Source organism: Alexandromys fortis, unplaced genomic scaffold, assembly GCF_014885135.2.
Source record: "Alexandromys fortis isolate MF-2015 unplaced genomic scaffold, M_Fortis_MF-2015_v1.1 scaffold_93, whole genome shotgun sequence".
Lineage (NCBI taxonomy): Eukaryota > Metazoa > Chordata > Mammalia > Rodentia > Cricetidae > Alexandromys > Alexandromys fortis.
Genome location: NW_026067970.1, coordinates 6221777 through 6247985, shown reverse-complemented (window position 1 = coordinate 6247985; position 26209 = coordinate 6221777). Strand labels below are relative to the sequence as shown.

The following is a 26209-nucleotide window of genomic DNA, read 5'->3' as shown; positions in this document are numbered from 1 at the left end:
CATGGCCTGAGCTTCCCTCTGTTATGCACACTTGCACTGTATTATCCAAATGGGAAAACAAACAGAACGTCATTCCTCTTACCACACACATGCACATGCATCTACATACATGCACATGCGTCCACACACATGCACATGTGTCCAGACATGTGCGCGCACACCCCTTGGATGATATACACAAGAGTATGTGTCTGTTTACCTGCCTCGGTTTTTTAACTAATACAGAACCTGGAGACGCACAAAAAAAAAAAAAAAAAAAAAAAAAAAAACTCATTTCGCAACCAAGGATGCTTAGGTCTAGCACAGCACAGACGTGCTCACAGCCACAACGTTCTAAACCAGTGGAAATCCCAAACCGTGGCTTCTTCTAAATAGCTCAAGCTCCCTAGCCGTGTCCAAAGTGCAGCGTGATCAACTGACTCTTGTGTAGCTGATAACCTTGCTCTCAGAACCGGAGAGGGGATTAGAAGGGGGATAAGGTGCAGGGTAAAGGGTCAATGTACACCCAGTGGCTGGTCCAAGCCCCTAATGTTTCTGGGAAGGAGCAAGGAGGTGCTTTTCCCTTCTGGATTTACCGGAGACCCAAAACCTGAACTCACTGGTCAAGAACACAGAGCTCATCTTTACATCATATCATCTAGAACCTTCTCCAGGCTTTCTAACAGCCCCTCCAGCAGCGCGGTCTCAAATCTTCCATCACTCCTTCTACTTAATACAACAGCAAGCAAAGAGGTTTCCCATGCTCCCCATGCGTTCCACAGCATGGCCACAAACAAGTCCACAGAGGCAGGGACAAAAACAAGCATCCACGTGGAAAGAGCTGAGCCACATGGTCCTATGGCACTACATTCTCCCCTCTGTCTTTCCACATCTGGCCTTATTTTAAAGCCTTAGGTTATGGCTATGCAACATACAGCTGGGGAGCCAGAACCACTCCTCCCATCAGCAGCTTCTGCTCATGCACACCACAGACACAGCATCCCCTCCAAGCACCCTAAGAGGCCCACAGGCGATTCAAATGTCAAGGGCACATGGGGGAAGTCTTGCCGACATCTGAGTTTAGTAATGGAGTCCAGGCTGGGGGCGGCATCTACCGTTATTGTCATCAGGAAAGGCAGGGCTGTGGGGAGCCCTGGAAATTGAAAGTTGCTTCAGAACTCGTTGATATCACTGCAAGGTGGCTGGCTCATTCTAGACATGGCTTTGACTTCAGGGGAAATTGAGAGAGGAGAGAGCTAGGGGCTCCCTGTGGTTGGCATGGCTGGAGAACGGCTTCTTCCGACCGTTCATTGTGGGCAAGAAGGGTAGAAATAAAGCTACCACATGATCAAGTCTTGAGTCAGGGTACAGCCGTGGACATGGTAAGAACTTCAGCTAGCTCATCTCTTTCCCAAATGCATCTGCATCTCTAGCTCTCAGCTCTTAGATCAAATGAAAAGCACCAGAACTCTCCCCCACCCCAACCTTTGAAAGAGCCCTGTAGCTCTCCCATCATCCAGGCACACGGGAGCTAAGCATCCGGATATCCTAGATGTCGGGTAAGCAAAAGGAGTCTCAGCTTGACTCACTTCAAAGAAGGTTCTGGCTACTGCGCTGCATCTCTGGCCAGCTTCAGGACTCGGAACAGGCTGAGAAGGGGCCCACATCCAAAGTCAATTTAGTGAAAAGCTTCTGGGGTAGGCACTACCCCAGCCTCAACAAGACAGGCATGTTTCAGCCTCAGCTCACAAGGCCTTGTACCTGGGATCAGGCCATCACTGAGGCTGGGCTTGACACAGTAGGTCAAGCTGGAACCTGGCAGAGATGAGCAGGGGCATGGATTGGGGGGAGAGATGGGGCAATTTTCCAAATTTGAGGTGTATTTACATGTCAGATTGGGCTCAATGAACTGCAGTAGGTGGGACCAAACAGGAGGAGCAATATCAGCCTACACCCTATCTCTCTCTTCCCCCCTTGGGGAGGAGTCCAGCTTCCTACCCAGGGCCTGCCCAAGGAGAGGGAAGAGGCACAAACAAGCGCAGGCACCGGCCTGCAGCCCTAGCCTGTACAGAAGGGAGACAGGGCTCAGGTGGCCAAGTTGTCAGCTGGGAGACTGGACATGCGGAGCTGGGAGCTGCTCTTGCTCAGAATGGACAGCTGGGTCCCTCCATTCACTCCACTGCTGGCCAGGGATGGGTGCCGGTGCTTGAAGTCCATAGTGAAGTAACGGTTCACCTTCCAGCTCCTCCACTTCCTCTTAATCTCTGCCTGTACCTGCAATAAGCAATGTGTACGTGACTTCCCAGCGAGCAGCTTCTATGCCCTGGCCTGGTACCTTCCCAGCTGCCATCATGACTATCCACCCAACTCCCACTCCCTAGCTGTATCATGCAGCCCTTTCCTACTCTGTCTTGGCAAGGTCCTCAGACAGCTTCCTCTGTAACTGCCAAGAAGGCTCTCCTAGCAACCTCTTGAAGCAAATGGACCAAATAAAGATCATCACCCTTGTTGGCCACTGTGGGATGCATATGAGATTTACTCAAATTGCTTGGAATATCCCAGATGCCCCAAGCCCATGAAGAATGATAGCAACATCCCTAGATAAGGCCTAGACATCCACAGCTTTGAACACTTCCAAGGTGAGAAGATTCCTGAGACTAAGAGTTATAAAATAGCCCATGCCTCTTGGCAAACCCCATGTAGCTCTGCATATGTAAATGGTGGCCATGCCAAGAAAGCGTAAGGAGCCATATGCTGCTTCAGCCGGGCACCTTTATGCTGTATACACACTGCGTGACTAGAAGCAGCACCCACACCCACTCTCCCCACTTCGTGCCTCCTCTCCCTCGGCAGACTCCAGACAAGCTGCCCAGACTCCTATCTCTGGCTCTCCTAGGATCTTTAAGCAAAGCCCTCTCTGCGCTCTCTCAGTCTGTTATAATCTGATCTACGTTGGCCTTCTGATTGTGGATGCTTATCTTTAACCTTAGATACAAACAAGGGGAAGAGTCTGCTGAGGCCAAGATCTTTCCACTAAGCCCAGAGACTCAGGAAAAAGACCCCTCTCTGCTTGCAAACCCATGCCACACAGCCAGTCCCCTCCACTTCCCTGGCACCCTTATCCTGGGCTCTGCTCCAGAACATTACCCCAGCAGGCTAGAGAAGGAGCCCCGAATGGTAGCTCTGGGAATGAAACACCTCAGGGAGGCTCCAGGTTTCTCCTTACAGTCTCTTCTAAGTTCTCCTAGGCTCTGGGCTAGCAGGGATAGTCAGCCTGGCTTACTGGGGCTCGGTGGCACTGCCTGTCACAGCCTGATGACCTATAGGCACTGCTCCTGCTCGCTAAGGCATGTCATTGGGAAAGAATGTGCCCTGGAGTTGTGCTCTCAGCAGATTCGCCTTCACCAACTATATTCTTTTTTCTGCTTCGGCCTTAGGGTGCAGAGTTGGAGTAATTCTGGAACTGGTGGGGGATCCCAGGAGGTGTTGGTACCATATTTCACTGACATTTTTGTCACCTGTTCTCAGTCCTCAGAATCTGGAAGATCCTATCGGATGAACCTGCTCCCACTTTCTTCCCCAACACCCGCCATGTGCCCTGCTGAGAAAGGTCAGAAGACTGTGTCTTACCTCCCCATTCAAGAAGCAGTAGAGTATGGCCACCACGAAGCCCTGGGGAGAGAACACAAACATCCATGAGCCTACAAGCAAGGGACCTCCTGAGACACTGTGAGCATGTGGGAGGAATGGTAGTGGGAAAGATAGCAGGAAAAACAAAAACATCGCAGTCTAGACGGGATAAGACAGATGCGTCCATGAAGCCAAACAGCGGATAGACCAGTTCCCACTGACAGGCATCTCATCTTAGCCCTCACACTCACAGGCCAAATCCTTCCCATCGCTAAAGACTATCTTCATCCCATTTCCTAGGGAAGCCATTAGCCCTTTCTGGAGGAAGCCAGAATGTTCTCTGAACTCTGACACTAGTCTTCAGGCCCCCGAGAGCAGGGCTCCTTCAGAACAGAACAGACCATTAGGATTTTTGTCCATCACTACCCCCTACTCTGCCCTCCCTTGGCAAGCTGCTTTTATACATAGCACAGCAACCCATGTGTGGTGAGTACTTGGCAGAGCGTGAATTCAGCTTCTCAGCACGAAACAAAGCAACCTTTTCCTGAATGCTGGAAACCAGGTCTGTAGGAACTCAGTACCCTGGGGCTTTCATTTGAAAATGCCAGATGAATGATGGCTAGACTATGCTGTCAAAGACAAAGATGGGAGCCTTCAGTGGGTTGTAACTCCTGGGCCAGAGCTTTATCTGTCATGCTCCAAGCCTTGCCAGAACATGAACTGGGGAAAAGGACTTTGCATTAAAGTTCAAGTCAGGTGTGCAGAGGAATTTCTGATCATCACCCTCAAATACCAATTTAAACAGGGAGAGATGCTCGCCTTACAACCCCCCATTAGCATCTTTATTCACTTCCCAGCTGTGCTGTGTGCACACAGTACAGCCTCCCACTCATCCCTGCTTACACATTTGCTGCGTGCACACAGTACAGCCTCCCACTCATCCCTGCTTACACACTTGCTGCGTGCACACAGTACAGCCTCCCACTCATCCCTGCTTACACACTTGCTGCGTGCACACAGTACAGCCTCCCACTCATCCCTGCTTACACACTTGCTACGTGCACACAGTATAGTCTTCTCATTCTTGCTTACACACTTGCTGCATGCACACAGTATAGCCTCCTACTCATTCCTGCCTATACACTTGCTGTTACGTTCCTCTGCTCATCCCCAAACCCATTCATTTAAGGATCTGTCCCGGTACCTCCAGCCCACTCAGTTCTCTAACCCTAGACTGGGATTCCCCTGTGCCAGGGACTCAAGTGGATAAGACAGAACTTCAGTCCTCATGTGGCTGGAGGACATGACTGACATTAGGATGTGGACACGGCATGAGGGACTTGAAGTTATCTTATCTCCAGGGCTTTATAGAGCACTTTCATCTCAAGTCACTCAGGGGGACCTGGGTCAGGATCCCCAGGCACGGGGACAGCCAGACTTTGTCGCATCTTAGAGCAGCAGAAAGGACTGTAGAAGACCTATATTCGAACACTGAGGTTGGAAGTCAAGGTGCACAGGGTTACGAAGCTGGCCGTGGGTCAGAGGTCAGGGCTCAGTTTCCAATGAGCTATGCCCTCTGCATGCACCATGCCTACCTGAAAGGAGCCCAGCCCAAGCTCAAACACGAGTCTTTCCCTCTTGCTGACGTTCTCTGGAGAGAAGGCGAATACTGTGTAGTGGATTCCAAACAGTGGGATGAGCAGCAGGGTGGAGCGAGCCAGCCGTCTGTCAGGAGAAAGCAAAAATCTGCTGGGGAACTGCAGAGCTTGGGGGCAGGGAGGGCAGAGGGCCTGTCACCAGCCCTGGCTACTTCTCAGTGCCCCTGCTCACAAACCTGCTTGGCATTCTTTACTGATGCAATGGGTCTGGGAGTGAGGGAGCCAACTAGAGCCCAGGGTTCCTAGGATGTTGTAAGGAGGGTTCCCCAGTCTGCAGGGCACCTCGTCAGTATCCTGCAGGACCACTGAAAATACATCATTTATAGGGCCCCCTTGTGTAAATGTATAAAATCAGAGGAAAATTCAGGATAGGATTAGAGTCAAAACAAATCTGTCCTGGCTCAGAGGGAAGCCACCTGACCTCAAAAACAGCTGCCCGAAGACCCATGGAGACAGGGCTTTTCCGAGTCTGGGAATGGCTGGGGATATTGTGAGCAATATCCTAGTGACCAGGAGGGAGGGTTCTAGACGAACCATAAAGGAACTTGGAAGGGTTTCAAGGAAGGACGTAAGAATTTCTGGACTGAGCAGAAATTCTACTTGTACAGGAGAGAGCTGCTGCTCAGGAAACTGAGTCAAAGGATAAGAAGGATGTCTGACCTAAGGATGGGTGAGCCAGAGAGCCCACCACGCGTCCTAGGATCCTCTCTTGTTCTTAGCTCTTGCAACAGAGCCAAGAGTAGGTAGGGCCCTATCTAACAATACAGGGACAGAGGGTCACAGTGAGGACACCAGACACACGTGGGTTGGGAATGCTACTCTGGGGGAGTAAATTATCAAAGGGGCTTCCCAGAGAGGGTCCCATCCCAGGACACTGGTCCCCTGTGAGCCTCCCCAAAGAGTCTAGCTCTCCTCTGCAGGTGCTTTTTCCTCAGCTTTATTCAGCCCCCTGGAACCACCAGGCTCACCCTATCCTGACACAGCTTAGCCCTCAGAAGGGGACTGTAATATAAGGCGACCATTTGACTGGAAGCAATTCTACCATGTGCCCTTCATATCCCCTTCCCAGTCTCTCTGGGGAAAAAAAATCCCTAGATTTGAATAATGTCCTTGGTATCCCAGCTTCTATTAGAGGAAGACAAGAAGTGGCGGGGGGGGGGGGAGAACGAGGGAGGAGGGAAGGAGAAAGGAACAGAAGCTTGGGGTGATCTTTAGAAGAAAAACCCACAGTTGTGGGGCTCACAGTGCCTCAAAGGCAGCATATCTTATAGTCCCTACACTAAGACAGGGCCAATGGGATCTGAGTGAGTCTCTCCATGAGCCCACATGGGTTCCTAGCAGCCAGTCCTCATCATTGTCTATACCTGGTGGCCCTGAAGAGGGCCCCTCTTTTATCTGTTAGGTTTCACAGCAAGTACCTCCAGGCACATAGTCAACACTGGAAATGCCTGTTCTATGGAAAACCAGCTAGAGTCCTTAAAACCCGGTATCTCCCGGGCACCAGGGCCCACTTGTCTCTCGGTGCCCAGGATCTGACACCAGAAAGCAGCAGAGTGTGTCTGGAGACAGAATGGAAGTAAGAAGGTCTGGGAGATGTGCCTACAAAAGCATACGCATGGCCTATCTGGGGGTCCTGTTGAGTCCTGAGCAGGCGAGGGCCCTGCTTTTCTCCTCCAACTTCCCTTCTGCAGTGAACCCATTCCAGGTTCTTGACCCAGCAGAGAAAAAAAAAAAAACCTGGGAGCCTCCCAGGGTTCACGGCAGTCTTCCGTGTCTTGGGTTCAGACTGAGAAACTGGCTTTTGGGAAGGATGCCAGGCCCTTCCCAGTCACAGGGCAGATGCAGGTCTGGATGGAGGGTTTCGTAGGATGTGGCCCAAGAGCAGTATCTATCTTTTCAGAGCTCTGAAGCAGGGATGACAACCAGGGACTCAGAACACTTCCGGGGCCCTTGGTAGACAGGGAAGTGGTGACAGGTGAGAGGCTTCAGGAACCCAGTGTGTGGGACCTGTAACGTCTGAGCTGGCTGTCTGGGAATGGGAATTCCAAGACAAGCTATGTCTTGAAACCGATTAACCTAGATAGACAGAGACATAGCCTCTACCTCTAACCTCCCACCTCAAAGAACCATCCATAGGAAGAAGAGTCCTACAGTCCCAAGAAGACCTTCTAGTGCTCAGAGTCCGCAGAACTATTGGTGGACTGTCAGGAAGGGTACACCTCCCACTGTGTGAGTATCATAGGTGACCCGGGGTGTGCTTCATAGGATGCTCTAGGTTCCAGTTCGTGTTTTCCCAGTCATGTGACTTACTCCACCTCATCAGGCTCCAGTTTCCTTGTCTAGAAAATGGAGACAGTGCAAGAAGCCACCATACGGGGTGCTTGTAGGGACTGAACTCAGTCAAGAAGCACATGACGTGCTCAACGCACAGTGAACTCATCCCAGCTCTGAGCTCTTACAGTTCGGCAACTGCCAAGACCAAAGCCCAGAGAAGTGGGGATCTGAGGTTGCCCACGCTTCTATCAGCAGTCACTGACTGCTTACTTTGGAGCTGGGGTTTGAGGAAGGACACACTTTCATCAGCAGCCATTAACTTCTCACTATGGAATGAGTCAGGCATCAGGATAGCCACGAAGTCAAGATGTCCCTGCAATGCCACAGTTCCAATATCCACATGCCCTCCAGCGCCACCCACAAAATTGCAGAGAACTCACAAGACACATATCAACATGCAGCAGCCAGGAACAGGGCAGGCTGGGAGGCTCCGGGTGGCCCTCCACACTCCTCCAGCCCGACGGAAGACAAGCGCAGGTGGTGGCAGCGATAGCAGCATGCATCCCCCACCCTTCCAGGGCACCCAGCCACAGCCACGGCCACAGCCACGGCCACACACACTTACAGAGTAATGGTGGATAGTTCTGACATCTTGCAAGAGTGCTGCTGAGCCCGCTGTGGCTTGCAGTAGCATTTCTGCACGCAGCTGCTGGGTGTGACAAGATTAGCATTTCTGTCAGCTGGGGACACTGGGCAACGAAGAAACTGCAGTAGGGCTTGGGAAGACTTAGTTCACGGGGTGCAGGGAGGACAGAGAAGGGAGGGAATGGGGACAAGCTAAGGAAGTCACGCAGAGGAGAATGAGGAAGCTAACGACTCCAACAGAGTCAGCTCTGGACAAAGGAATGTATGTATGTCCATAAGTATATGTGTGTGTGCATGGTTCTCTCTCTCTCTCTCTCTCTCTCTCTCTCTCTCTCTCTCTCTCTCTCTCTCTCACACACACACACACACACACACACACACACACACACACACACTGGGAACACTAGTAGGCGAGTAGTATTAAAAGGCTGGGGATCAGACAGGGAGTCAGAGAGTCACCTCTGTGTCAGCCCCAGACTCAGAACGTGCATGGCTTTGCCAAGGTCACTCAGTAAGATGTGCAGCTGGAAACTCGGGCTGGGGACCTCACACAGGGTTGGCACAGGGGAGACAAGAGTCCCAGGCTTGTTAGCAAAGATTACCATGGCTGTTCTGATCATCTCTTCTTTCCCCGCCCCCAACTCCTCTCAGTTTGAGGACACACAGGAGAGTAGAGGCAGGCCAGTCTTAATGAACTGTTCATGCGTCTGACCTGTATTTGCCTACTAATATAGCCACTGCCCTAGCTAATACTCAAATCAAAATTAATCAAAATCCAATTGAATGAAGACTCTACTATCTCAAAATTCCAGTCACAGTCTAGTGGTGACCATGTGGATACAAAACCACAGAACACTTGAGGAACTCCACAGGTCAGCCTGAAGCTATACTACTCCATCCAGGTATATGGACGGGGGGGGGGGGGTGAAGAGCAAAAGCCTGTTGTCCTCCTTCACAGAGGCATCTACTACTATTCTCCTGCCTCTGCTGATTCTCAGGCTTGAGCTGGCATAAGCCAGGGACACTAGTTTCCCTACCAGAGATGAAGAGTCCTGTCATAACAAGTTACCTACCCATAGAGGGCTCTGGAGCACCTCACACTGGCGAGTGAAGGCATTGGTCAGGTGTGGATTAGATGCTAATGGAGACACGCATGCAGGAGCAATTAGGTCCTTCATATTCAGAGACCTGTCTGCTGACACCAGCTGGATGTAAAGGCAATTAGAATCTGGGGACACGCTACTCGGCTGAGGCAAGAACTTGCATTGCGTATTTGCAGATGAGTTAAATGCAAGCCTGCCCAGCCAGCCATTCCTTTCCAGGCCTGCGGTACTCATTCAATAAATGGCATCTTTTATCTCAAAACACCTATGGGGGGTGCTGTATTGTGTAAGTGTCCTTAGATGCCTTGCTACTCAAGGGATCCCCAGACCAGCAGCAGGAATAGTACCTGACTGCACATCACTAACAGACTACGGTGCCACTCTGGTCAGCTGCCCTGCCAGCTCAGGAGCTGCCCTTCAGCCTCAGCCTGAAGGTGTACCGGAGAAGCCCTATCGCAAGGTATTCATGAGAAGGCTCTTGTGTGTTCTCCGTAAATGACAGTGGACTGGAGTGTGTGTGCATGTGTGTGTGTGTGTGCGTGTGTATGGAGAAAGAGAGATATATAAATAAGTAAATAAGGATCGCGGGGTCCACAGGAACAGCAGCTATTCTTGCCTTGTCCTCTCCCTCATCCAGACCAAGTGGCTGACAACCCTAAACCCTGGCTGAAGCAGACAGGGTCAGTCTAAGACACCACACACCCCCATATCTGCTGCCCAATTTCTGTCACCTTGAATTCCAAGCTTTAGTTTTCCTCCCCCAAGACCTCTCTCTTTTTTTTTCAAAACTGTCACATATTCCTCCATCTTGGGGTTCCTCAACATTTTACAGTAAACACAGACTCCTCTGGTTTTCCTTTCAAAATTCCTGACAATAACCAAATGACAATTTAGTGATATGTTCACCGGGATGGGTCGCCTTGATGGAAGATGAAGGTCACAGCAAAGGCAAGAGTGATATCTGGGGGACTCTCAGGGAAGACTATCCACAGAAGGAGGGCAGGAGGGCCTCTCCCAAACCCCTGCCCCTGGCCTGCAGTGACTCACAAACAGTCTCACTGAAAAGCAACAGGACGAGCAGAGGCAGGAGAGCTGACCCAGACAACGAGAAAGGCAGGGTGTAGGACTCTCGGGATAACCAGGCAAGAGTAGAGAAAAGATTCCTCTAGAGATACACTCAGGCCAACCTGGAAGACCGCCCTGAGTCCAAGGAAGCACAGGAGACTCAGAGAAATGTGCTAGGCAGATCAGAAGATGGAGACCTCTGGTAGCCAGTGGGAGTTGGCCTGTGGGAATTTGGCCAGTGGCTGGTGCAGCTGAGCCCCCTCTGCAAGTCAGGGCAGCCTTGGCTACTAGGTCCAGCTCTGACATGGTTTCTATTCATCTGTGGGAAGGTCAGGGCTATTCCAGGTTCTCAGCTCTCTTGTCTATCCTGGGGATCTGGTGCAAGGTTAATACAGTGCCTTCTGCATGAGGGGCTGGCTGGACTGCAGCCCCAGGAAACATCCAATAGGATATTAGACAGACAAGTAAGTATCCATGCCCTGTGCAGATAGCACTCCCATTGTCTTCGCCTCTGAGCCTAGGAATCCATGTTCTACTGCTTCCTTGGCAGTCTGTAGGTCATGGTGGTTTCCTGATGTTAAGCTCACCTGCACCTTCAGAACACTGCCCAGGCCCCAAGAAACATTCCCCAGAAATAGCATGGCTCATCCCACTTCCTCCTCCAGCAAGGAGGCAGAATGAGCCTGGGATCCCAGAGGCTGTCCATACCATTCTCAAGGCTTTATAGCCACCGACTTACTGGGTGGTTTTCTTTTCCTGGGTTTCTCAGGATAACAGTTTCCCCCAAACCACCCCTGATAGAAGTCTGGGGGCAGATGCTCATTGACAGGGTGCGGGTAATGGGGTACAGGGACTGGAAGGCTGTACCTGTAGGGCCAAATGCTTGTCTGAATATCCTGATTGAAGGGCTTTCTGCACATACAGAGCCTGTCCTGGAAGGAGGTGGGAAAAGCCCTGTAGGAGGGGAGGGGGGACTGCACAGAGGTTTTCCCTCGTCACCTCAGACCTAAGAGGTAGCTTCCAATGCACACCTCCAAGATTAGAGCCAGTCATAGGCACTAAGAATGAAGCCAGGCCATGTCAGGGCTGGACCGAGGCATCTTCCAGAAAACCTCCTTCCTCTACCACCCTCCAGAGACAGGGAGCTGTGCCTAGCAGAAACTCAGGCAGGCTTCAGGCCAAAACAATGCAACCCTGCCCAGCCCAGGGTTGAATGCTTGCACAGCCCTAACCTGAGCCCCTGCTGACCCTAACACAGACCTAGGCTCCCCTGCCCTCTGCAGGGTCCCACATCCGGCAGATCCTTCAAGGCTGAGCCAGGAGCAGCTTGGTTGACAGTAGACAAACCCTTAGTATCTGCACAGCTGGAACCAACCTACAGGAAAGGGGGTGAATGCTGGTCTGAGGGCACAGGCAGGGGGTCCTCTCGGGCTTTCTTGGGGACTCTCAGTCTTAAATTTGTTCTGGAAACAGAGGGAAAAAAACCAGAGAGCTGTTGTGGGGAGGCCAGACCGGTCTTCACAGTGAAGCAAAATACATACATCTGGGGTCACAGGCATAGCCTTGGAGTCTCCCGCCATGCCCTGCCCACCCCAGATTCTCCCTCCAACCCAGTGCAGGCACCTATTCTTAGAGTCAGCTTCGCTAAAGCCCTGAGAGTGGGATACTTTTATAGAGAGGCCATCTGAAGCCTACCAAGTATCTTTATTCAGGAAGTCTTTTATTGTACACACTGGCTTAACCCTATCATTCACAATCTGTGGATTCCCTGAGACCAGGAAGGGTGACAGAAGCCAGCACTGATGCCAACTGCCTGCACTGTGGCCACAGCTTAGCTCCTCCCTGCTGGATTTGCCAACCTTCATGGAACACTAACTTCCTCCGCTGTAAAAGGGCCTTCTAGTTAGGGCTAGCTTGCCCAGCTTGCCCAGTGTGATTGTAAGCATCAACTGTATGTGTTTTTACATCAGCAGCTCTCAGAGGCTTTGCCATCAGGATCAGTGAGGTCCCCTTAACCCCGGGAACACTCAGGCACATAGCTGAATTCAACAGGATCAAGCTAATCCCTTGTCCAGCCTTACAAATATCATCTGCCTGAGTTTTTCATCTTTGAAGCTGGAGACTATCATAGTTTTGGGTTTTTTTCCTACCAAATAGCACTGGTCAAACCTAGAAAGTGCTGTTTTTATGCTAAGAAAGAAAACCAACTAGCTGTTTCTTCACAGTTCTGGATAAACATGTGAATATTAATATAATATATAAAGCATGTGCTAATTACAAGTGGTTCTTATCTATGCATTAGGAAGAACCACTGTTCTTTCCCATCAGGCCAGGGGCAGCAATTGTTATTATCCGGGACAGGGCTTATGGCAAATGAGTGATCAGGGTTCCCAGAGCTTCCTTGGGTGTGTCTCTGCATAGGCACAGGGAGAAGCTAGAAGGATCTTCACATTCAGCCCAAAGAAGATGGCTAAGAGCCTCAGAGTAAGACACAGATCCTACCAGGAAGCGGAGGAGACTGAGGAAGGTTGATAGTGTTCAGGAGAAAATGAGGCTAGATTAGCTTCTCATCAGCTCCAATGACAAGAGGTGACAATCAGCAGGAGAGCCAGCTCACAAGACAAGCAAGAGAAACTGAGGCTGGGCATAGAGGCACGACTTTAACAGGAAGGCAGCAGATGGGAGAAGGGGTCTGCTCCGTGACTGCCTGAGACAAGATTTTCTCTCCAGTGCAGAGCTAGAAGCAAAAGAACCACTGCCCTAACAAGAGGTCATGACTTATATCAATAACTTCCTATTATTGTCACCTACAGATAAGGAAGGGCTGTCAAAGAGTAGCAAATAAATAAATAGCTGATAAAACATGAAAAAATAGACAAGCAAATAAACCAGATAAATAAATAAATAAACAAATAAATAAATAAATAAATCATGGCAAAACATGAAACAGGCATGGGGGAGGACAGGGATATAACCACAAAGGTGTCCTTTTTCAATTGTATAGTTATTGCAGAAGTAGAGAACATAAAGTATATATAATAAAGACCCTGTGCTACCCACTGGCACAGGGAAACAGTGGTTGCTGTCTCCCCCGAAGGAGCCTCAAGGAGGAGGATCTAGGACTCGATCTCTTGGCAGCACTCCTTTTCTCCCTAGGAGACTGACTGGCAGCATCCTCAGCTTCACTCTCTCTGCTGTCCCCCTCACTTTACTCAGGGAAGCCATCAAGGTTGCAAACCTCAGGCTGAGTCTCTAATAAAGACCCCAGTGATGCGGCGAGAGTCCCATGGCAACCCTCATCTACCCTCAGCTGCTACCATGCCCTTCCAATCAACCTGGCAGACAGAGCCTGTGACCTTTCTCTTTAGCATTAGAAGTGTCTCCACACGCCACACCCCATTCCTGAGGCAGGATGGAGGGTGAGTCAACAGGATCTCTGTCTGATTTCAGAATGGGAAGGGGCAGGATCCAGGTGGTCATGTTTTTTGGGGGGGAAGGGCAGGTAGTGACTGCAACTGACTTTTGGGAACTCAAATGCCTATAAGCCAAATCTCTATAAGCGTAGCGAAAGCCTTGCACTCAGTGGCAGTCACAGAACCAATGCTTCTCTGCTAGGGACGAAGAGGGCGGAGGCAGAAGGCCAGGCAGATACAGAGGTGGACAGAGCTGTTCTGAAGGAAGGCAGAGGAAAGAGAATCCCCATGCAGAGCATGACCAAGGAGAAGGTCCCCCTGCTGACTGCCAGGCACTTAGCAGCTTCTGCATAGTGGATGAGGGGGCGTGGCCTGTCACAGCCAGGCCTCCAATGGGCTCATCTTCCCACAGAACCAGCATCCCCAAAGGAAAGCCAACTTCTAAACAACGGAGACCCTAGCTGCCCCAGGGACTCGGGAGTTCTCCGCTGCCTTTCCTGCCACCACAGAGGCTCTGTCGGTCTTTCTCTCTCTTTCCCTTTTCATGCAGGGCTCACGGAGCTGAGGAGCTGGGGTAGGCTGAGGCCTGGGAGGGCAGTTGTAGTTCACGGGCACTTTAATGAGGAAGAAATCTTGCAAATCCCCATGCTAGGTCAACCTGCCAGCAAAGTTCAAGCTCTGTCCTGCCTGTGACCCCGAGTGCAGGCCATGTGGTCGGAAATGGCTGTGGCATCCACAGAGCCACATAGCATACTTACAAGTAGATGCTGGACTCATTGCCTCCCATGTCTGGGGACTGCAGCTTCTGTACCAGGATGATGATGATGCCGATGAAAAGCACAAAGTTCACCTGAGCAGGGAAGGAAAGGCAAACTCGAGTCTCTGTCCAGCCTGGTATCCCCCACCACCAACAGGACCCTCTCCCAGCCAGGCAAGTTCCCTTGCAGAGTTCTAAGGCTCCCACTGAGTCATCCAAAGGAAAACAAAGAAATAAGAAAAAGAATTCTACGCAAAAACCTGGAAATAGAGAACACGGAGAGCAAGTCGGGAGGCAAGGCCTGTCTGGAAGAGAAAGGAGAGAAGGCTAGGGTGATGGAAAAGCACAGCTAAAGGGGTGACTGCGCAGGTGACCCCAAACTCAGCAGATGGTGGGGATGCGGGCCTGCAAACCCAGCACTTGCAAGGCCAAAGCAGCAGGAGCAGGTATTCCAGGGTAGCCTGGGATACTTAGCAAGACCCTGCCGCAGAGATAGAGAGATTGAGGTGGGGGGGGAGAAGGAGAAAGTTCAAGTTCAGAGTTGCAGGATCCAGGGAAGCAGTGAAAGCAGGCTTAATTAGAGGACTGCCTGGGAACAGCAGTAGCAGCATGTGCCATCAGGGACAGATGCTTCCCAAACAAAGTGGGAAGCTGCTTGTGTACTGCGAAAGGAGGAGGAAGGGCTGCAAATACATGCAAAGGAGGCACAACAAGCAGACAGCAAGCACAGAGACATCTCTGGGCCGGAGCCAAAGTCGCCCTTAAGAAAAGAACAACACAATTCTATTTAAAAAACAATAACAGCTCCTGAGAACAACTAGGGATGCGAAAGCTGGAGAGGGATGTCTTAGAGTTGCTGCACACCAAAGGGGATACTGCGCAGGTAGAGTCAGGAGAAAGAAACGGGAAGTGATAGGTGACTTGATCGAGAGGGACCCTGTCTGTGTTCTTTGTCTCACAGATCTATGAGAGCAAGAAAGACACCCCTACTCTGCTGTGCTTGCTTCTGCTGCTGCTGCTGTCTAATTAATGCTTGAACAAACTCTGCAAATATTGCTACGGAGAAAGTACCATTAAATATTGGGGGAGGGAGAGAAAGAGGACGGCACAAGAGATAAACAGACTATTTCAAGTCATGTAAGAACACTGACCGAAACCAGGAAACTAGAACGAGCAAGAACAACTCACTAAGAGATGGAAGGTCTGAGAAGAGCAGTAAGTTCAGAAGGAAACTTAAACATCGTCAGAAGTATACCCATCAGAAAACATTAGGCCCAGATAATTTTACGAACTTGTCAAGAAAAGGCAATTCCCTGAAATATAATTGTTTCCTAGCAAATAAAAACAAAATCTCAAAAGATCTTGCTACGAGAGAGAGAGAGAGAGAGAGAGAGAGAGAGAGAGAGAGAGAGAGAAGAAACCTTACAAGCATGAGGACTAGGTTTGACCCCTAGAACTTGTGTTAAGAAAACAAAAAGAAAGAAAAGCAGGGCTTGTCATCTGAGGGCTGAATGGCAGACACAGGCAGATCCTGGGCTGCATTCCTAGCCAGTGAGGAACCCTTCAGAAAAAACCCAAATGGGCAGAATTCTGAAGAATTGTGCTAGAGACTGATCTGTTCTCTCCTCCCCATTCCACACATAAGTATACACACACGGGGGGGTGGGGGGCAGACATACCCCCAATACATGGAGAACAATGCAGAGATTTTAAGGGAAACACTCGCAAAGAGAATTTGGTGGTGCATGAAAAGAGGAAGCAGATCATGACCACAGAGATTTCATCATAGGAATGCAAAGAAATGTACTATTTTGCAGTCATCCCTATGAGACTGGCAAATAATTAGTAATAGACACATCAGCATCGACACGGGGAGCACAGGTGAGCACCCCTGCTCCTTGTCCATGCCATGTGACTAGTAAACACTCTCTGTCCCAGAACCATGTTCCTAGCGATCGATCCCAAAGACCTAAGCACACGTGCTCAGAGCCAGACACAAAGGTATCCCTGGCACTAGAGACAAACCGAACTGGCAGATGATACTGTTCTGTCAAAGGGCAGCATCTCATCAGCACATGTGAATAAGTGCAATACCTGTGCTCGGCTTCATAACAACACACACGAAAGCCAGCCAGGAAAAACCCTTGCCCAATTGCATGCAAGACAACTGCCAAAAACTAGAGCAAACATTGTCCTCCAAAGGAACAGATATTGGGAAAGATGGGCAAAAGCTGTTTTCATTTACAGGTTACATAATTTTCCATGTAGAAACCCCATGTGAACCAAAGAAAGAGGGATTAAACTCATGAGAGAATTCAAAAATGTAACCCAGCCAAGAAATCACAAAAACTGATCGCTTCTCTTCATGGCCCCGATAACCCACCGGTTACCACAGTGATGGAAAGATCCCTGGATTCCACTAAGGCCCAGGCTGGGGAACACCTCAGAGGAAGCAAAAGGCAGCAAGAAAGACTGGCAGCCAGGGAATGTTGTGGTGTTCTTGGAGAATATCAATTTCCCTCCAAACTGGTACATAGTTCGAGGCAGAGCTCCACCAGATATTTTTCTGACAACGTAGCAAGGATATTCAAAAATCTACCTGGGTGAATGTGTGGGAAATGTTCAATAGAACAAAGAAGAAATTTACATATAAGGTGGTGAAACATGCAGGGTCAGAGTAGCGCAGGCATCTGCGCAGCACAAAGAGGTCGCCAACACATAGGTGTTTGGGATAAATAACTTTCCAGCATGTAAGATTCTGTAAGAAGGCTGAGAATTGGAAATGTGGAGCCATCAAAAATAGAAAAGTAGAGAAATGGATAGCAGTTTTAAAAAGACAAAAAATAAATACACCATTTCTTAAAGATACATTGATAATCGAAACCACAACTGTATTGTGAAGAAAATAAGAGGAGATTGGTGGCAAAACTTGAGCTGACTGAAATCCTCCATAAACAAGAAAGGAGGCTGGGGACTGTAAAGATGAAGGTTGAGGATCCCAACGCAACAGTCACGCTGGCCTGGGAACACGACAAAACAGCAAAGAGGTGTCACTGCTCCTCATCTGATCCGAAAGACAATCTGCCGGAGGACAGAGAAGTTCACAGGAATGTCCAAAATAAGTGCAAGCCACCAAAGGGCTATTTGGAAGCGCTCGGGCCCACTAACAACACAGAGAAACAGACACACCATGCAGAAGTCAGCGCCGCCTCCACAGGACTGTGCCCGTCAAATGACTGGCACTGCAAGTACACAGTGTCTGGGGAACAAAGCCACCAAAGGGGACACGAGCTATTGAAGCATTTTTGCAAACTGGATCTGAAATGTTAAATGTATACCCTTTGACCAGCAATCTGTAGAGAGTTACTTTAAAGAAAAACTTAGAAATACTCAAAATTACGTGTAAAATTATTCCTAGTAACACCTTTCATAATAACTGAAAATGGAATAGTACGCCTGGCCCAACCCTAGAGGAATAACTTAGTAATGTGTGCATCAGTGTTACAGCACATACTACAGCTGTGACAGAGCTTATCTTTCTGTTCCCTTTGTCCCCAGGACACTCACCATTATAGAACCAACCACAGGGCCTTTGATGACCCACCACAGGGCCGTGCTGTCGTTCATATCCCAGCAGCTGAAAGATGGTCAAGAGGAGACATCAAAACGGACACGGCAGAGCATCACGTGACAGGGGGAGCCTGTACTTTCTCCCCCTGTCGCCCCTGGCCAGGGAGATCTGGAGCAGAGGTGGGCACTAGAAGAATACCCCTCACCCCTCACCCAAGGCTTTGTTGTTGTTGTTCTGCTCCTTTGTCGTGGCAGAAACTGGAGCCCAAGAATCAGGGTTACAGTGGGATCCCTGGAAGGGACATGCCTCCCATTCAGATCCGGGGTTCTCAGGATGACCTTGGGGTTGAGAGTGACCTCACCTTCCACGCTCTTCCTCCTTCTCTCCAAAGGATACCAGATGTTCAGAGTAACCCCAAACCAGATGGGCTCAGAAATGTACCCATTCTCTCGCTGGGTTGTCACTTAAGACAAGGCTGACCACAAGGGGTGAAGGCTGAGAGGAACCTGGGACCAGGCTTTGGTCTGGGGCTGAGACAGTTCTGATCAAACAGGCTGAGGAGTCAGGTGCTGCCCAGGGCTGGGGTTTATTCAGAACAACACTGGGGAGGTCATGTGAAACCAGGCAGGCACTGAAGCCCATGCCTGAAATGTCCTCAGTACCACACACAGCCTGACTTCCTCCAGAGGTACTCACCCTGCATCATCGAAGTAGAGCCTCAGCACAGCCCACACAGTCACACACACAGTAGGGGTCCCTGAAGAATGACAAAAGGAAGTCTAACTTGCTTGGGGTACTTTTAGTCTGGGACAGGGATTTCTAGGGGGACCCTATTATACCTCATCTCCAGCTTTCCTTCCATCTCCCCCAGCTTTAGGCCCTTTGGTCTCCCAAGACGATTCCTGGGTATAGCTCTCCCTCAGAAAATGGGGTCCCCAAGGGAAGGAAGTAAAATAGAAAATGGTTCTCAGAATAAACAAGAAGTCCACATCCTTCTTGTGAGGTGAGGGCTCTGTTACCTGATGTTTTGTAAACCTGGAACCAAAGGTACAACTGACTAGGAGGCCTGAGCCCATCCAGACTGACCCAGCCAGGAACCTACCCCAGCCAATAATGGTGTACCAGTAGAAGTATCTTCTCTCGGGGAAGAAGGTCTCCACTAGCAGTGTGAAGAGGTACAGGCCTTCAATGAACAGCCAGAAGTAGTTGGACACCACGCAGTAGTGGAAGAAAACCATGACAGCTTTGCATTCCACCTACAGTGACAGCCAGAGGAACAGTTGAGATCTCTGCCCTGCCCCCAGATAAATCCTGAAATCCGGCTCCACACAACATGGGGAAATTCTGAGGTCTATCCGTACTGGCATACTCAGCCTCAGGCATCCCAAGGAACTAAGGTTATAGGCATTCCTGGGTGGAAGAGGCAGAATACACAGCATCCTAGGACTCAGGAGAAGCTTCCCAGCATGGAAAACGCTATGTACAAGGACAGGTGATAACAAGCTAAAGCTCCAAGCTCCTCCTTCCCACCCCTCGCCCCAGCACTGCAAGCCAGGTAAACAGGAAGAGAAACGACCAGCAATCTTCACAGGAGACTGCTTACAAAATGAGGAGCTGGACACATCACAGGTAGAGACACACCTTGGCCATGGGAAATCTCTTCTCAAACAGATCCTTAAAACATACCCTTCCAGTGAAGGCCCCATGTTTAGCTTGTTCTTATCCCGCTCTATCATAAGCCAGTTCTCTGCATATACCTCCTTCACACACCTGTGCTTGGGAAGGTGTCTGCAAAGACCCTGCACACTGGCACAAGATTCCACATGGCTGGTTACAGAGCAAAGGACTGGGTAAGCCCTGACTGAGCCTCATCCTCACACGGCCTTCCTGGCCCAAGGTCCAGGCTGAGGGTCTGTGTAGCTGGATTTTTCTTTGGGCTGGTAGCTCACAAATAGTGACCAAGAAAGAGACTTATTGTTAATTATGAAAGCTCTGCTTTAGCTAAGGCTTGACCGACTAGCTCTTAAAACTTAAATGAGCCTGCCTTTAATAACCTATGCTTTACCATGTTGCTTTTTACCCTTCTTTCATTCTGTATGTCCACCTCCCTCCATGTTTCCTTGGCTTCTCCTCTGTGCCTCAATTCCCTGTCCTCTTCCTTTCTCTCCCCGAAAATCCCGCCTATACCTCCTGCCTAGCTATTGGCTGTTCAGCTTTTTATTACACCAATCACAGCAATACACCTTCACACAGTGTATAAATATCCCACAACAGGCTTGACTGTGTTTTGGCTGGGACTGAAGTCATATACTGAGTACTGTAACCACTGCAAAGCTCCTGAACTTTCACATGACCTGGGATAAGGTTTTCACCGGCAGGAACAACTCCCTGTAGGGTGCTAGCAGTGCAGAGTCCCAGAGTGGCTAGGGCGCTAGCAGTGCAGAGTCCCCAGATGGCTAGGGTGCTAACAGGGCAGAGTCCCGGGGTGGCTAGGGTGCTAACAGGGCAGAGTCTCGGGATGGCTAGGGTGCTAACAGGGCAGAGTCCCGGGGCGGCTAGGGTGCTAACAGGGCAGAGTCCCGGGGTGGCTAGGGTGCTAACAGGGTAGAGTCCCGGGGTGGCTAGGGTGCTAACAGGGCAGAGTCCCGGGATGGCTAGGGTGCTAACAGGGCAGAGTCCCAGGGTGGCTAGGGTGCTTGGCACACTTACGGTGGAGACGAAGCAGTGACTGCTGTCCTGCTCGGCATACAAAATCCAGTCTTTGATGAAGACAGAGATGGCTCTCAACATGAAGGACACGAACAGGTTCATGTGGATGAAGTTGCGGGTGCAGTGTAGTTTCCTACACAGACCAGGGTGGGAAGGCCATGAGCTGCATGGCATTTCACACCCTGCGGGGAGTAGGGGGTAGAATCTGCTCTGGGCCTACTCAGGGCCTGTCTTAATGGGGTCTCTCTCCCAGACCACCCTCTCCTCCCATCTTAATAATCCTCTGCCTTCCCCACCATGGTCATCTGGTCATCTGCTGGCAAGACTTCTCCTTTCTCCAGCCTCTCTACCAGGGAGATTAAGGCAAGCAAAGGAGATTTCTGGAAGGCACTTGGCAGACCATGTGGTCCTAAATGCCTGAGCTGCCCTCCCAGGCCACCCATCTACTATGCTAAGGACAGGGCCTGCCTTCCAGGGGACATTCCAGGGATGGAGAGAGGTAAGCACTTGGAGCAGGATGGACGATTCTGGCTGCAAAAGCACTGGGCTCTCACCGGAAGCGGCACAAGATGACCATGGCAGTGGTGAGGGTGACAAGGGACGTGCTGTAGCCGACTGTGTAGAGGGCCTTCACCGACAGGTAGTAATAATCCTGGAGCAGGGCAGGGCACAGGACACACAGGGCTCCACCTGGAACCAGCCACTGCCTCCCTAGGACCCACACCTAGCATCCCAGACCAGGGCCTGCCCATCTACAGGCCGAACACCTCCCCCTTTTCTGCCATCACTCCACTCTTGCTGGATGCCTGCTCCTCTCGGCAAAGGGTCAGTACTCTAAACATGTTCAGACTGTATTGAAGGCAAGAGCCCTGATCAATCTGTACAGAATGCAGCCTTAGCCACCTGAAGAAGAGCGGAAGAAACTCCCTGCTAGCCCCAGAATCAAGCCCTCAATTTTTGGGCTATATGCAAGGCAGTGTCCTGAAAGAGCAGCCAGGGTTGAGGGGACTTGTGGTGGACAACCCCCGCCCCCAGCAGGGTGAGTGAACATCCTAACCTCCATGCTTCAGGCTCAGTATACAGCGGGTGCTCATGAGTGCTGCCCAGAGCCCCGAGCTCCTCAGAACTAACCTACCATCTGACTTACCTGATCCCCAGACTCGGGCTCATAGTCATCAAACCCACAAGCATCGAAGTAATGGGGAAAGGGTTCTGACCAGCCATCCTCTGTGCAGTTCCGGCCCACGACCCCCATGTCTGCAGAGAACAGAAAGCCAAGCAAGGTATGTGAATGACTTTAAGGGACTCTGAGAATGACTTCATAGTGGGAATTCCTGAAAATCTGCGTGTTCACCTGGAGACTCGAGCTAGAAGGCACAAGATGGAGTGACTGCTGAAGACCTGGCATTCATCCCTCACTAATGACAGCAGGGATGCGGTAGAACCCTGACCCCTTAGCCAAGGGTCCAGCATGCCTGTATCTCTCCTGCAATCTTCCCAAACACTCACCGGAAGAGGATTCGGAGCCTGCCCCTGGGGCCCTGGATCAGCACTTCTCAGAAGGTCAATGTGCAGACAGAACCACCTAGAAACTCGCCACAAATGCTGCTTCCAAACCCCACCCCAGTCCCAGCCTCAGGGACCCTAACACGGCATCCAGCATGTCCGAGACCTCCTTGAGTGATGGTGGGGTGAGAGGATTTGGCACACTTGAGTGCAGAACTCTGAGCCTCCCAGCAGCTGGAACATCTCACATGGATGGGGCACCTGACTTCATTGCATTTTAGCAAGCCCAGGCCTACTCTCTCTTCCTTTCAACCTTACAAATCTTGGAGGGCCTTTGTTGGTGTTTCCTTGCTTTCCTTTTGCCTTTCAGGGTTTTGTCTGTCTCCTGTCATCAATGTGCATTCATTCCCTTTGGATTGACTTTAAAGCCATTGTGTGGGACGCTGGAGGGACAGAACAGTCACGGTTACTGAAAAGGGCATTTGCTACCTACAAAGCAGAGTGGAGGCTATTTTTTTATGTGAGTGGGTTGTTTCAGCCTGGAATGACATCATGTCATTATGAGTCGGTGAGAACCACTAAGGTCCAGGGAAGCACAGGGCAAGGAGGCCTTTTCTTCTAGCTAGCTCCAGATTCTTGTCCCTAGTTGGCAGCCCAAGAGTTACCCATCTCTTAGGAAACATCAAAAGGAACAGGGCTCAGGGTAGTTTTAAATCTCCAGAGAACAGAACAGCGTTTTGTTTTGTTTTGTTTTGTTTTGTTTTGTTTTTAACTTCAGCTGTGCACTCCTGGTCAGTTTGTGGGCTCAGTAGAGTGCAGATTCTGGGGCCTCATCCTACAGTCTCTGATATAGTCAGTTTATGGGTTTCAAAGACCAGCGACTTGTGTACGGTAAGAGACCAAAGTGGGTAGGGAGTTTGGAGCACATACTTCTAGAAAATATCCTGTCCTCTGTGAGTAAGGTGGCTTCTAGGGAGCTCAATGAGGAGGGGGTGGGCCAGTGCAGGGTAGAAGGGAGGGGGGAAGAGCCTTCACTTTTCTAACTAACATCCTATTCTTGTGGTAGACTCGGATGGTGTAGGGCCAACTGCCTTCAGTCAAGAGCATTGGATATAACCTTGCTAGCGCTTGGAGAAACTGGGCTGGTGGGAATGGCAGAACAGGGACCTGCCCAGGAGAACAATCTGCTCAGCAGGGGAGGGTCCCCACAGCTTCTCTGACACCTGTGACACAAGCCAAGAAGGGGGTCCAGCAGGCCCAGGACTTCAGTGTTAACGGTGTCACCAGACTGTCTCCTAGTCAGAAAAAATGTGTCTCAGGCTGCTGCTGGCAACCTCGCTGCAAAGGCTCCTGAACAGTTCAGAAAATCGGAATGCCTCCCCCATCTCCCTCTGACCCGGATGGCCAAGCTACTGCCCTCTCTGGGCTTTGGTTAACTCTGCCTTGCTTTTCTCACAGAGTAGGAAGAAGAAAGGGACAAAGGGTACAGAGGAATTTGAAAATCAATTAAAAAAAAAAAAAGCTTCCTAGAGGGAAAAGCCATTTCCTGTCTTTTATTTTCCTCTTTTATTTTAATAACACGGTGTAGGCTCGGAAAAACATAAACATTTTTCTTCCCCAAACGGTTTTATGAATATTGTTCTGATAGAAATCTCCGGAAGATGGGGCGCTCTCCAGATTGTCACAGCCTCGCAGTGACAGCATCTCTTTGTCTGGGCTGTTTTGCTCCAGCAATGTCACGGGAGCACAGCAGCCTCCCTGATAGGGCCCCACCCTCTCACTTGGAGAATGATTGGCCATGCATCCGCCCCGGCTTCGGGGGCCTACATCAGTAGAAACCCCAGAATCTGCACTTTCCCCAGTCTGCAGAGAGCAAGGATGGGATGGGGAGTCTTTGTCTCACTCAGTCATCAAGCATCCCCCTGGCACATGGCCTCTTGCAGCTCCAGTCTCACCAGGGCTGCGGCTTATGGCTGTGTTGCTCACAGTGGTGCATGGGCCCCTCCAGGCAGCTGGAGTGCAAACCTGAAGTCTGAGAACCTCTGCGGGAGGGATGTTCAAAGCCACCAAAGAAAGACCCTGTAATCCAGAACTCTGCACTCACAATACATGAAGGGGTTTCGAGACACCCCTAGCTCCCCCACAGCACATGATTGCATGCATGACGGATGTACCATCCTCTCTCTGGGGGCCTGAGTGCCATCCTCCAAGGAGGCAGCGCACAGCTTTCTCAGAGAAGCCACATACTCAAAACCACACAGAATGAAGTCCAGCTACAGAGCAGGTCTCAGAGCTCTCACGGCAGTACCCGCCACCCTGCCATCCCAAGGTGGTGGCTCCAGCTCCCCTCTCACCTGTGATTTCCAAGGAATTGCTATCAGCAAAACCAGAATCCCCTGCAAAACACAAGCACGGGTCAGAATACTGCTTTTATCAACCTGCCCCATTATCCAAGGCCAAGGCTGCCCATTCCGCAGGGAGTGGGGTTAGGATCGAGAGGCTGGATCCACTCGGCAGCTGCACATACATCCCTCTGGCACATGGCCGTGTGCAGCATCAATCTCACAAGGGCGGCAGCTGCATGGCTATGATACTCAGAGTGGTCCATGGCTCGGTCCCCACCAGAGAGCCTCTAGTGGATAAGCCTGGGCTTTGGGGTTTCTTTTTCAAAGGTCGACCGCCACCATTGTTCCAAGTCTGTTTTTCACCAAATGGACCCCCAAAGCCCAGAAAGTTCATGTGCAGTTTTCTCCCAACTCCCTAACCTTGATTCCCATATTTGTCCAAAGACAGCCTAGAAATTAACGCCACTTCCTCTCAACTTTTCAAAATCCATTTCCAAGCTGACGTGCCACCTCCTTCAGGAGGTCTCCCCTGACCGCTTCCCTGTCCCTCGGCATAATCTGCCTTTAATTCTCTTCTGTTCTCTTGATCCACAGGTCCATTCTACCTCCTGGCTGCTGGAATGGCAATCTCTGCGTGAACTCACGAACAGGGCCCGCCCACATGTAGGAACACATATGCACTGTGCACACAGACGGACTTGGTTTCCAACCCCTCCACTGGTGACTCAAACCCCTGACTCAGCTTGAAAGGGCCTTAAGGCCAACCACTGTGTACCCCATCTCTCCTTGCCCCCGGGATGGCTAAATTGTAGAGAGGAGGGAAGAATCTGGCCATGCATGCTACCCTTCCTGACCATCATTCCAGCAGGCAGGCAGGGGCATTGGATCTCCTGCGCCCTCCCAAAGGTCCTCTTACCTATGGTTTCTGTCATCCAGACTGTATGGAGAGAGAGAGAGAGAGAGAGAGAGAGAGAGAGAGAGAGAGAGAGAGAGAGAGAGAGAACATGAATGTGAATATGAATGCAGAAATGAGCAGGCTGAAGGTCTGTTCTCACAGGCCATTCTCACCCTAGCCCACCCCCAACTCTGAGAGAGTTCTAAGGTCCTGAAGGTCTGAGGAGCCCATGGCCTAGCTCCATGAGGAGCTAGGACCTAGCAAGCTCAGGGAGGCCTCTAACTCAACCTCCAGATCGGTACACAAAGAGGAAGAGGAGGCATTGGCCAGGCTCCCACAAAGCCAGCACCTCAGGAAGCCCTATCCAACACCATTGTCACTGAGCTTCCTGGGAAAGAGAAAGCCAAGAGAGACTGCAGTGCCCTCCCTTCTGTGGGGAGGGCAGGTCTCACTACCAGGCTTGTGAGCAGAGGTGCTAAAGGGCCTGCTTTAATGAGCCATTAAGAGCCAGGTGTAAATAACATTCCAAGCTCCCTGAGGCCTGAGGCGGGTGCAGCTGAGGGAAATCATTTTACCCTCATTCCTGTCACCTCTGTGGCTGCTACAGAGGGATAAAAAAAAAAAAAAAAAAAAAAAAAAAAAAAAAAAAAAAAAAAAAA

The 26209-nt window shown here is 50.5% G+C and overlaps 1 protein-coding gene across 8 annotated transcripts in view; it reads right to left on the bottom strand.

The window, feature by feature from the left end:
• Positions 1-252: 252 nt before the first annotated feature.
• The window catches only part of Adcyap1r1 (ADCYAP receptor type I), a 50316-nt gene continuing 24359 nt past the window's right edge, over positions 253-26209 (bottom strand). The window contains exons 5-19 of one of the 8 annotated variants that reach the window (XM_050155554.1): positions 25572-25592; positions 24665-24706; positions 21952-22061; positions 21359-21456; positions 20805-20937; positions 19198-19351; positions 18792-18852; positions 18092-18161; positions 14526-14617; positions 11734-11817; positions 8167-8250; positions 7812-7867; positions 5205-5334; positions 3610-3651; positions 2119-2253 (exon numbers count right to left, since the gene is read on the bottom strand). In XM_050155554.1, the coding sequence (XP_050011511.1) occupies positions 3618-3651; positions 5205-5334; positions 7812-7867; positions 8167-8250; positions 11734-11817; positions 14526-14617; positions 18092-18161; positions 18792-18852; positions 19198-19351; positions 20805-20937; positions 21359-21456; positions 21952-22061; positions 24665-24706; positions 25572-25592 (1169 nt within the window). In that variant the 3' untranslated portion in view covers positions 2119-2253; positions 3610-3617. Of the gene's footprint in view, positions 2254-3609; positions 3652-5204; positions 5335-7811; positions 7915-8166; positions 8251-11733; positions 11818-14525; positions 14618-18091; positions 18162-18791; positions 18853-19197; positions 19352-20804; positions 20938-21358; positions 21457-21951; positions 22062-24664; positions 24707-25571; positions 25593-26209 lie in introns of those variants that run through there. The other 7 variants (XM_050155550.1, XM_050155551.1, XM_050155556.1 and 4 more) reach the window with 7 other exon arrangements.